General features: G+C 33.0%; 1 protein-coding gene across 6 annotated transcripts in view; it reads left to right on the top strand.

Annotated features, from left to right (window-relative positions):
- Positions 1–13,058, top strand: part of pico (ras-associated and pleckstrin homology domains-containing protein pico) — a 150,325-nt gene extending 137,267 nt beyond the window's left edge. For 5 of the 6 annotated variants that reach the window (XM_088266057.1, XM_088266056.1, XM_088266058.1 and 2 more), the window contains 10 exons: positions 825–1,034; positions 2,385–2,632; positions 3,391–3,483; positions 6,320–6,453; positions 7,237–7,331; positions 7,985–8,155; positions 8,621–8,737; positions 9,408–9,941; positions 10,398–10,537; positions 11,105–13,052. In XM_088266057.1, coding sequence (XP_088122183.1) covers positions 825–1,034; positions 2,385–2,632; positions 3,391–3,483; positions 6,320–6,453; positions 7,237–7,331; positions 7,985–8,155; positions 8,621–8,737; positions 9,408–9,941; positions 10,398–10,537; positions 11,105–12,148 — 2,786 coding nt within the window. In that variant the 3' untranslated portion in view covers positions 12,149–13,052. Of the gene's footprint in view, positions 1–824; positions 1,035–2,384; positions 2,633–3,390; positions 3,484–6,319; positions 6,454–7,236; positions 7,332–7,984; positions 8,156–8,620; positions 8,738–9,407; positions 9,942–10,397; positions 10,538–11,104 lie in introns of all 6 variants that reach the window. The other variant, XM_088266059.1, reaches the window with a different exon arrangement.
- The last annotated feature ends 261 nt before the right edge of the window (positions 13,059–13,319 follow it).

Raw genomic sequence — 13,319 nt, 5'->3', positions numbered from 1 at the left:
ATGTTTTTTTGGCATCTCTCGTGCTCTACCAATATTAAGCAAATAGAACACTTATAAGCGTCTTCCGCTCTCTATCAACAAAGGGTTAATTATATTTAACAACTAGATTTCAGAGTCACTTTAATGTTAGATAATTCCACAAACATTTATCTTATCACTATCTTTGGTAGCTACCCCCGAAACCGAAATTGTTTCTCTACTGAAGGGGCAGCGTGCCGTTCCTAATTACATTATAAATAGAAAAAGACCCTTTTCAAGCCCACTAGAGCATATATTTATTCATATTTATTGCTAGCCCAATGGCTTCGCTAACATTAGTACCTTGAAATTGGCGTAGCGTAACTACAAATCTAAAATTATTGGTTGTGTTATAAATTTTCATTCAAATCTTCTAAACCAGTATAGATTTTATGGAAAACAGTTTTTAAAAACATTAATATTAACATCCATATCATTTATATCCATCGAATTTTTTTAATTAAAAATATTGTAAAATGATGGATGGCTTGAGGACTCATGACAAATTCACTTCATAATAACTCTTCATAACAAATGCCTGATCTTTTCATTATCACCTTTTTGGTTCTTTATTAGTCATATCAAGAAATCATAGTCTATTCTAAATAAAGCTAAAGCCATTGTGAATTTTGACATCGTTACAGATGCTGTAAAATTCCTTATATTATTACTAAGGACCTCCAGCACCAAATGTGCGGGTACTTGCAAGCGGGTCTTGTGGTTTATTCTATTTTAAATGTTATTTGTAAATTAACAGTTATTTCAAATGATTGTAATTCTTTATTAAATATTTATATATTTTACAGGTCCTCAGATTGAACAAGATGAACATGGTCGTACAATTTTGATTGACGAATTCTTCAGTCAATCCATCAATATGCAGACAAATGTATCTCATGGCAATTCAGTACCAAACTATTCAGGAAATCCTGTGCCGCCATTAGAAGGACCATTATACCTGAAAAGTGATACTAAAAAAGGATGGAAAAAATACAATTTTGTTATGCGGTCTTCTGGTCAGTACTAGCAGCACATTGTCTTTATTTTAATTTCGTACCTTTAGATTCAGACTATAGCAACTGAAATGACATTTTAAGATAAATAGATTCAAAGTCTTTTCAGGCATTAAAGTATAGTTAGGTTAAAGCTTGACTTAAAATCAACCAATTGCAAAATGAATTCTAAAAGATTTATTTTGAATTGGTCGGAGTGTAGTGATTAGGGTTTGCCAGAAAACGAGCTCGGGGGTGGGAGAGGAGGGGGGCACATCTCCGATTGTTTTCTACGAAATAAAAAAAGATTTTAAGGTTAATTTGCATTACGCTTTATTCTTTTGCTACATGTCCCTACCTGCTAAAAGTTGACTACAAACTAATTCTTATAATACGATATAACCCAAAAATAAAAATAAAACAAATTCCAATTTATTCGACAGCAACAAGAGTAACAAAAACAAACATCCATTGCATAAGTCCCCAGGTACTTCCAAAAATGTTAAATGTTAAAATGTCCTTTGTCAAATGTTACTTTTTTTATAACTCAAAACATAAGTTTTTGTTGTCCATATAAATAAGTAATTTGAAGCTTTGTGATTTTCCATTTTATTAGTACGTATATATAGTTAGTAATTATAAGTTTCTTGAGTTGCCACAGTCTAATACTAAAGGTGCGACTTATACTAATATTTGTTATCTGTGCGAACAAGTGTTTATTTTTACAAAACTTCTTTTATTCATAACACGTCTGACTGATAGATAACCTTTGTTATATCTATACTTGCGTATGAAAAGATAAAACTATGTTTTTCTGATAATAATTTGTAATAAAATTAATTATGAGTAAGTTTATTTATTATAATATTACCTACATCAGACATATTACAATGTTATTTATATTGATATGTATATATATATATATATATATATATATATATATATATATATATATATATATATATATATAAATGTATTTATGTGTAAAACTTAATAAAGAATGCGTTATAAATCATTTTCTGCAATTGAGAATAAGTTAAAATAACATAAACATTATTAAACTTAATAATTACATAATTCATTATACCTACTCCTAATATTTCATAATTTAATTTACTGATTACAAATTTGGAAATACATGCTAATACGATCCTATAAGTAATATTTTTTTTTACAATTTTATGGCGATGCGTATTATGTATATTAATATGGGTTCACTTAATAAATGCATTAATTTTCTGTGGCGAATAGTGTAAAAGATTTTTTAGAAATATGATGCGGTTAAATTGATAATGTATAAAATGTACATAAATGTAAGTTTTTTGTGTATCATGAATATAAAATTTTATTTTCCAATTTTTATTTGTTGAGCAGGTCTGTACTATTATCCGAAAGACAAATCCAAAACTGTGAAGGAACTAGTTAGCTTGACAACCTTTGATGTGAATGATATATATTTGGGTCTTAATTGGAAGAAGAAGTACAAGGCTCCTACGGACTACTGTTTTGCCATCAAGCATCCACGTCTGCAGCAGCCCAAAAGTGTTAAATTCATCAAGTTTCTGTGCGCTGAAGATAAAGAAACACTCGAGAAATGGATTGTCGCCATGAGAATTGCCAAGGTAAATATGAATGCCATACTGCATATCACTAACTATATCAGTATAATATTTAAGTTATGTTTGTAACCCACGAAATAGGTGGATCTTTTTAAACTTACGTGTTGTCCAAAATGACATTGAAAGCTGTCCGACCGCATGCCCAGATCTGATACAGAAGCATCTAGGCTTCCTGACAGATCTGCTCTTGCTAAGCAATTTTTTTTTTAACTCACTTGCTAAATTTATTGAAAATGTGAAACAATATAAAATCGTATCCCGATTTTACTGTGAATTTACATTTAAAAGCTTTCAATATACCTTTCACTGTCAATCTAAATAAATACAAGATTGTAAGTTCATCACCAAATTTTCTAGAAGTACCCCAGTGTAGACAGTGAAAGGGATTAGTGTTTAGTTCAATTAGTCTGCTAGATCCAATTCCGACCTGACGTTGGCCGGTACACAGACGCCCACAACTCCGACCAGCACAGCAGACAGACACGGAACAGTGCAAAGACATTTACAGAGAATGGTCACTCATCGCATTTCTACTCAACCATTATTCATTGACATTATTTCTGATCCCTTTCACGTCAAAAATGACATGTGGTACATTTTTTATAAGGGTTTATTATGAGGGAGGCACGCACATCACTACTTCCTCCGCAAGGGTAGGCAGAGAGGATGGAACGCCACACTCTTTTGTCCTGACATGCACTCCTCACATCCTTCACAGAATTTTTGTGTTTTTAAGTTATGAATGAATATTTATTTTTCAGAACGGTCGTCAACTGTTAGACAACTATCGCTCTCTCGTAGATGAATTAGCTCAAGAAGATTTAGATCAATTGGCAGAAGCTAGATCCTGTTCAGTAAGTCATTATTTTTTAATTACTGGTATAACAATCAAATAATTTTTTTTTAAAACATATTTTTACGTTAATTTCACACGATGATAATTTTATATTTCCTTAGAAATTCTCTCAAAATTTAAACATTCTACATTACTTTAATTTTAATTTTTAAACAGGTTAAATGTTACGTTTTTACTAGATATTTTCCGATTTTCACAGCTTTTAGACTAAAACTCCCCTGTCTTTTGAGCATTGAGAATTGGGTTTATGATAAAGTAGGTACCTACAGATTTCCTGATGACCGATTGAGTTGTCCGCCATATGTCGGTAAAACAGGGAGCGGATTTAAATGTCACTTGAATTCGAATTAACATTATAAATGTTTAAAAGCGATGTATTGGGTTGATGCAAAAGTTTTGACCGTTTTTTACATATATTTTTATTTTTATTTTTTTTCTTGTGTATTATTTATTTAATAAATTATATAATTTCCATCAGTTCTTTTAACCTTCTTCCATCTTTCTATCAACTTATTAATACCAGTAGTATAAAATTCCGCGGATTTTAATGCGAAAAATGAAGTAAGGGATGTTTTTACCTGCTCTATTGAATATTTTTTTTCATCATTAAAATTTTTTCGCCGAAATCGGAATAAATAAAAATCAGAAAGAGCAAGATCTGTAAAATACAGTGGATGCTTGATAACATCCCAATTTAACTCATTTAGCTTGTGTTGGGTCATCATAGCCACATGTGGTCGCGCGTTGTCGTGATGAAACACTGCCCCTTTTCTGTTTACCAATTCTGGTCTATCCTTTTGAAGGACCATGTTCAATTTGGATAATTGCTGACAATATCGTTCTGTTGTACTTGTCTTATCGTGTTCCAAGAGTTCAAAATACACAATACCCTTATTATTCCACCAAACACAAAGTATAACTTTTTTATGGATTTCGGCCTTCGAAGTTGTTAATGGGGCTTGTCCAGGTATAGTCCAATGTCTTTTTCTTGTCACGTTGTTGTACACGACCCATTTCTCATCTCCCGTCACCAAACGATGCAAAAAAGGTTCATGTTTTTGTCTCGCACTCAAAGCAACGCGCGTTGAAACACGATCCAATAAATTGGCAGCCGACAATTGATGAGGTATTCAAACGTCGTACCGCGAAACCATTTCCATACGCTTCAAATGTCTTAATGCGATTGTTTGGTTGACTCCCATCATTGACACAATCTCCCTGATGGTTAGACGTGGATAAGTGTCAATTATGACTTTTAATTCGTCGTCATCAGACTTCAATGGCCGCCCGGTACGTGGTTTATCAATGAGTGAAAAATCTCCAGATCGGAATTTTGCAAACCATCTTCGTACCTGTCGAACTTTGATGACATCTGCTCCATACACTTCACAAATGTTTTTGGTTGCCACACTCGCGGTATTGTCTTTACGGAATTCATAAAGTAAACAATACGTAAATGCACTTTATCGAACGACATTTTGAAAAAATACAAGGAGTTATTACATTACTCTGGCCAGGCCAAAACTGAATAGAAAGTAGAGGAAAAGCATCCTTTATACAATGGAATCATAAAAAAGAAGATTCTATTCATAATTTATGAAAAAAAATTTTTTTACCAGGGATCATAAAAAACGGTCATTACTTTTGCATCAACCCAATATTTTTGTTCTATAATGCCTGATTTGAGGACAACCCACTCAAAATGTCACACACATTTACTTTCTAAACACTTTGGCTTGATTAATAGTACTCCTAATATAACTAGTATGTTTTACATTTAATTTTTATATTTACTAGTATTGATTTATTATTTGACTATAAAAATGTTACTAAAGGTAGTAAGTGGGGGAGAGGTTCGTACCTTGGGCCTCATAAAATGGTTAATTGACATAGTATGTAAAAAAAATTATTGAACCGAGTAGATCGGTTATTTATAACCAAATTGTTAGAAGATATCATAGCTTATCATGCATAGTATACATAGGAATGACATTTTACAAAACCTCTTCTCTTTTCCCAAGGTACGGTACGGTCTTGTACCTTGGACCATATGGTATTGTACCTACCTTGGTCATATAAAGTAATTGTTCAATAAAACTATTTATATAGTTTTTAACATTTTATATTTCTATGGTTCTTTTAATAATTAAAGGCCCACAACTTCTTTGAATGCTATTATAACCATTAAGAGAGAAAAAACATAAAAATCAATCAGTTTTCTTTGATATAATTACGATTTTCAGATTAGTAAAACTGATGGCTCCAATCACTGCGTATCAACTGTATTTCATAGAAAACATATTGTTTTTTTCCTTGGCATCCTTAAATCACAAAAAAAATGTATGAAAACATAAATAAAATACGTACTTTCGTCATGTCCCAAGGTACGGTACCCTGAGATGGCCCAAGGTACAGGACTTACAGTAAAACATTGAAATTAACATTCACATTAACAGTCACATTTTTTATGGTATATTATTTTCGAATAATAAGATGTTTTTAATAGCCAATATAATCAGTAAACAGATGGATGCAAATAAGTAAAAACCAATTATTTGCCTCAAATTCAAAAATTACCGGAGTGTTGCTTGAAAATTTTACTTTTGATGCTCAAAAATCGTTTTTTAATTTTAACAAAAATATTGGTAGTCTCTTCGCGCCACAAATATAATGCAACGGACTAAAGAACATTGTTACGTTCTGACATTTAAAAAGATTTGCGAATATTTACGTAGATGGCCGACGGGAACCGATTGACCAAGGTACGGACCTGTCCAGGGTGGGGTCCTCTCCCCTAGTATTGGTATTTATTATCATCATCAAATTATCTTCAGGTGGCTTCGATTTCCCATACAACTGGAATCCTGACACCACAGCAGAACCTGAATAGTCCTGATAATGGGTACAAGAGTCAGCCCATTTACAGTGGAGGAAGTATCGCGGGATCATCTGACATCAGCAGTGGACGGTAAACTAAACAATAGTTTATTCATATTATTAACAAGGTTTTATTCATTAAGGTGGAGACTTACCGGAGCATTTCGCTGTAACATAACGTCGTAACATCGCTCGCGGCGAGCATCACCGAGCATCTGAAACTAAGGATGGAGTGCTCGGCTCGGTGTACTGACTGCCTTAATGCTCGCATTGTAACGTGTTACGTTACGACGAAATGCTCCGGTCAGTCTCCACCTTTATTGTTGGAATTGAAAATTACAAGAAGACTAGTGAAAATGCATGCAGTTCTATACATAAGATCATAGACATTAGTACGACATAATAATAACACAGTAGATTTTAACTTATAGAAAACCTGGCCGTTTGAATGAATTTTTCAAATATTTTTTAAGCAATTATTATTTTTTCATATGTATTTTTGTAATTAAATTCACACGAGTCTCTTCATATGACACTATTTAAAATGTATATATCATCAAGATTGCTAATTATAAAATGCTAAATACTTTCAATGATATTTAAAGTTATAAATGGTGCAAGGAAGCAATAGTAGATTTTTAAAAATTCTTTTGCATTTCACAATGTATTATAATAACAAGTACAAAAAAATATATAACATTAAAACAAAAAAAGTTCCCATAAAGGCATGGCCTGTGTGTGGATACATTATTATTTTTGGTGATAAAAAAGGGCACTGGCAAGAATACAATAGATATTATCAGAAATAAAAATATGATTAAAAACAATTCTCTAACCTTCATAGATCTGTGTTTTTAATGTTTATTTTTTTCAGACATTCGTGCGTCTCTTCAAGCAGTTCCAGTGGATGTATGTCTGATGGTCCATCGGAAAATGAAGGAAATGCATTTGACTCGGAATTTCCTATGGGTAACTATTATTATTAAAGTTTTTTTTGTTGATGAATTATCTTGTAAAATACACATTCACTTTCTTGAAGATAATGTAACTTAATATCACTTTTGAAGCCAACATACACTAGTTCAAAGTCTGCCCTTTATTGCACCTCACTTGATTTTATGTATTAAAAATATAGATTAAAAAAAATAAACAAGCATTATTATGGAGAGATAGCTGATCTTCCACCTCCCAGGAGCGGACCGTAAAATGACAGAACATAGTCCTAAATAAAGAAGAAGAAGAAAAAGAAGTGTAATTCTCTCTGGTCTCAATCCTGCGAATTGGTCTGTAGCAACAGATGACATCTCTTTCGCCATTCTCGCCTATTTTCGGAAGTCCTCTTCAGCTCCTCATACATCGAGCAGCTCATGTATTCGCGCCGTGGGCGTCCTTTGGTGTTTATTCCCTCGATCGTCCCCTATATTATTGGGTGCAGGAAACCCTCTTGTCTTAGCACGTGGCCGATCCATTTGCGCGTCTTTGTGTTATTATTAAAACTTTATCAGTGTGATTTGAAGAAATGCATAATTTAATACTTGCAAAGGATTTCGTGGCCTGGACCGTAATAACCTTTATTTTGTAAGTTTATCATGTTGTAAAATAATTTGACATTTTTGTTACAGGAACTATTAAACGGAAACCGTCCATGAAACCGAATTTGCCATTGACTTCGATGACAAGACAACTTAAAGAGATGGTGGATCTTGCTACTTCTTCTTCACACCACAGCATTAAAAGCAACAGTGATCATTCTTCGAGCGGGTCACTCAATTCATCCGGTTATACCAATTCAGGTATGTATTAAAATTAAGTCATTTAAAAGAGAAAAGCGAGGCCGGCTTTATTTTATTTATTTATTTTATTTATTCGGGAATTGTACAACTTACATATAAAAAAATTATATAATAAACAACAGTTACATTAACAATAATAAACATTTCATTACATTAACAAAAAATAGTTACGTTAAAAAAAAAAGCCAATGAAACAATTCCACATTTATTGTTCCTTCTCTTTTCTTGCTTTTTCCAAATTGTCTCCAAGTCTCTCCAAATCTTTAGAGCGGCAAACGAAATAATACCAAATAATAAAAATAATATTGGAGAATTGGAAGAACAAATAGTCGAGACTTTGACACTCTTCCAGAACATTTGTTACCTTCACTATAGAATTCGCAACATGCTTCATTATCAACACATTGGGAATCCATCAATCGGGATGTGTTTATTATTTGTTAAAATTTCATTGTTATTTTTTAGGGACATTGACAAGGCGACATTCCAGGCGAAAGTCCAACCAAACTAATAATTCGGAAGAAGGAAATAATTCGGGAACTCTCAAGAAGCCTACTACTGTTCACCAGCGTGGATCCATTGGTAAGGAAATCTTTAGTACTTTTGAGTAAAATAATTACTAGAGAATAAAAAAATCTATAAAAAAAAGGAAATTCTTAAATTGGTTTCTTGAGTCAAATTACAAGTCCGAACTAACTCAAATATATTTTTTTATTGTATTATTTTTTTACTACATAGGTTAGCCACAAAATTTGTACATTTTTTTATGTATTCAATTACATCTCTTGATTCAAGAACCAAAATGACAATATTTTGCACTAATACCATTTTTCTTGCACGAATTCTGAGAAAATGGAATCATAACGGTTAAAATATGCTTATTATAAAATACAGTATGTAGGAGCGGTTAAAATACTAAGAACAACATGTAGTACAATTCTTACTGTACATTAGTGTGTTAACATCCAAACAAAGTTAGTTTTGATACTTACATATAGTAAAATACATAATATTTAACCTTATAATTGATAAGTAATATGTATCTAGCAGTCGGAAATGTCTTGATAACTGACTTTACTCTAGTTACATACTCGATACATTATTTGGGTTTGTAAACTCATTGTTCCGGTATTACTTAGATGCATAAAATCTTGCTACTGTTTCGCTGTTTTTACACCAGAATGTTTGTTGATTACCACATTTCTATCGCATGTAATATATAGTAATAAATAAACACTAATTATTTTTTTAGAATCAATGTCGTCTTCCCGAAACTCCAGTAGTGGGTGCATCACTCCCACAATGATGATACCAAAATCTGAATCGATCTTTGAATCTCAAATTAACGGCAAAGCTGTATCAAGCGCTGATTCTCAAAATCAGGATAATTTGATGCAAAATACTTACGTAGCTAATAATAATCTACCTCCGTTCTATAAGACAAATAAGGGAGAAATATTGCCGAATACAGGGATACTTATGGGGTATGTTTCCAACCAGACAGTCACCAGTGGTAACACTGTCCAGGAAGTTAAAGATAATTTAGCGAGGAACATAAACAACGAGAATGTGCATCAAATGAATAATAGCTTCCAGTATCAGATGTCTCCTGAAGACTTGTCAGATATGCCATTGCCTCCTCCGCCGGAATCTCTGCAATTTGATAGAATTGCCGACCAGATGAGAACTGCATTAACTCCACAAGACCCGATGTTCTGCTCCACATTCAGCTTGGACTCTCTGCCTCCGCCTCCCCCCCCAGTAGAGGACCCAACAGGGATGCAAGGTATTTATTTATCTATCAGCATTGGCGTGCACAGAGCTTTTATTCAGGGTAGGCAGTAGGAAAAAATTATATTTTTATAAGTCGGGTAGTGGTCCAGTGGTTAGTGTTGCAGACTTCTGGTCTGAGGTCGACGAGTTCGATCCTCCGCTCTGCCACAACTTGATCAAGTGGTTAAAGCACTTCAGCTGATTCTCATGGGCTAAAAGATGGAAGAAGGCAACTACCCTAGACTCAGAATGTACGCAATTGTATTGGGATCAGAGGCCTACGAGCTGTTCCGAATATCCCATGATAGGAAAGCTGAAGCCATATTATGAGATAACCAGTATACCAAATAAGACATTTGAAGAAGAAAATTCTCGAACTATTCACATTTAAAACTATGATTACCAAATTTTGTACCATATCTATTGTTTAATGATCAACATTTAATTTAATTTGTATGTAATTTTTCAGGATATGACCTTACTGGTTCCCAGTTGAGCCTCATGAGCTTACCGCCACCTCCGGCAGAAGCATTTACGTCCGAAACTCATGTGCCAAATTATGCTTCCCCGAGTGATAGTGAAAAATCCAGAATTAGTGTTTCTGAAATCGTAAGTTATTTTGTATACAAGTTTTATGTCAACATGTACCAATCGTACCAATGTATCAATTTGTTGAAGCATAAAACTACTACAAAAAGTTTATATTATAATTATCCAATCAAATACTTAAAATTCTAAATCATGTAATATATTTTTTTAACCGCCCTGCCTTTGGGTTATTATTCAAATGTTATTAAAATACCCACGGATTTCTCAATAACAGTGCTTATTAACAATGGCCCAGACATTTTTTTTAAACAATAGTCCCATTTATAATCCTTTGTAAGTCAGGTGAATAATTGTTTGTAATAATATTCTATTGAATATTTTTTCAAATATATTTTTTATTGTGACGGAGGCACTAGCACGGTCAGCCAGCCATAAAAAGACCTTTTCGTTTATAATTATATTTCGAGCGGACGTATCATGTATGTTCGTATGGGTAGGGCTGTTAAAGCCCAGATTTTAATATCTTATAAGTCTATTCGAAATCATTCGCAAACGAGTGATTTTGAATAGACTTATTAAAAATTGTTTCTTATTTATGAAAATCTAATTTATTGGTTAATTTTTCAGGTTAACCAACTATCATCAAACCTAATACACCAAATGCCATCTCCAAGGGATGTTAGTGTCGGAGCGAATCCTAACTTCTCAGCAATACAACAGCAGATGCATAAAAACCCAGAAATGTTATCCAGAAAACTGAGCTTCAGCAGTGTGTCCCACAATAGTGGAATATATAATGAGCCAGATAAAGAACACGTATCTGTAAACCAAGCCAAATATTTGAATAGTACAGCGAATTCAGGAATATATGCATCGTGTCTCGCTGAAATGCAACAGAAAGCTTCAAACCAAATAACTAGTCCAGTAATGCTGAAGAAACTACCACCTAGTAGCCTTTGTACCACTGACGGTTCCAAGCCCTCGGGACATACTAAGTCGATCAGTTTCGATGACAATACCCACTATACGGAGAATGGGTCACCGATCATGTTGAGGAAGCATGCTGATAATACAGCGCCAATTCCATGTTCTCCCAATAAGAAGAACAAGAAAATAACCTTCTTATTGCCCGAGTCTCAGGTTGCTCCACCCACTTTGCCTAACAAACCGCCACCTCCTAAGAGAAACGACAATACCAGACTTTCGACTTCCCCCAAAAAATTAACTGACTCTACTTCGAACCCACCTAAAGATTTCATTAAAGATTTGCAGAAAGTGATGAAGAAAAAATGGCAAGTAGCTCAGAAGTGTAAACTCGAACCGACGACGACTCCTCACGAAGTTCTCGGATTCAGGGAATATCCAGTCTTGAAGGAAGACTATAAGGAAGCAAACGTGTCCAATTGGGTGCAGGAACATTACGGACATACGGGGCTTGTTCCGACAGACAATTTATACGAAAATGTCAACAAGCCTCGCAACGATAATATTACCGAGTATGCTACGAGTTGCCAAGTCGGTAATATTGAGAGCAATTCTCCGACTAACAGCGCTCTGCAGAGAGGAGCTGATGCTAGAATGTCCATGTCGAAGAAAAGACCACCGCCACCACCGCCCAAGCGAAGTGACAGCACGCAGTTGACAACGGCCCCCATGATAAACCTGCGATGAAATCTCACGTATGTAACTCTGTAATATGCAAATAATACCAATGAAATGTGAATAGACTTAATAATGTTTATTTAAATTTAGTTTTCATGCCAAATGATTAATTTAAGTATCAGTATGTAATATTGTAAATATATAAGTTTCTTGTTATTATAACTTTGAAAGCGAAATCATTGATTTATGTTACCTATTTCAAAAGCGGAAATTATATGCCTGTAAATTTATTCTCATTTACCAAAAATTTAGTCTTTCAAAATATCCTGATGTTGAATTCGGTGTTGCATTTTATTGTTTGACCTGTTTATCAATCTAAAGGCCGCTTGATTCTCATGCGTTTACAAATATATTTCCTTTCCATAAATATCTTGAAGTAGGATGTCAAGGTCAGGTTTTTTTGGAAGAATCTTTCTACAGACAGTCTATGAATTGAATATGTGATCCCCAGTAATATATTGAGAATAGATATGTATAATGTGAAATTAATATGCGATGTTTAAATTAATTTAAAAGAGAAAATTTCTTTTAAAGAAATTAGAACAGTCGAAGTCCAATATATTCTTACATTAAATTTTAAATCATGTAAATTTGTCGATTGAAGAAAGTCCATATTTAAAAAAATATATAAATTAGTGAAATATATCGAGAGTTTAAAAAATGTTATTTGGGAAGTTTGACTGATTTTAACAAAATCCAAAATTTAATGTCCAATTATATGTAATGTAATGCTTATTTTATCCTGCAGAAGGAAAGATTCTCAAAATTCAATCTAATTACATTCAAATGTTGAATTAACAAAGTGAAATTGGGGGGAAAAAATGATTTTAATATGAATGTTAAATGTTAAGTGTATCTGTGTAAAATTGATAGTGAATATTCAAACTATATCAAAGAACTTCTTGTAAAAAAATAAAAATAACTCACTGTCAAAATGTTTTTTCGATTTAATAATATCTTTCATATTTAATAAAAATATATAATTTTTTATCTTTCATAAAAATTTTGCTATGATATTTTATAGAATAATATTTATTAAATGTCAGTAGCTATGATGTCCATTCAACTACTTGTTTTAAATAATATTTTCAGATGCATTCTGGAGAGCTTTTCGATAATTGAATAAGAAATTGTTTATATATTGTATGTTTGGTGTCTAAAATACAGGTTTTGTAATCTA

This window comes from Brachycentrus maculatus, unplaced genomic scaffold, assembly GCF_059751285.1.
Source record: "Brachycentrus maculatus isolate JH-2025_06_01 unplaced genomic scaffold, ASM5975128v1 h1tg000261l, whole genome shotgun sequence".
NCBI classification, from domain to species: domain Eukaryota; kingdom Metazoa; phylum Arthropoda; class Insecta; order Trichoptera; family Brachycentridae; genus Brachycentrus; species Brachycentrus maculatus.
The sequence above is the reverse complement of the archived record's forward strand: the minus strand, read 5'-3'. Positions and strand labels throughout refer to the sequence as shown.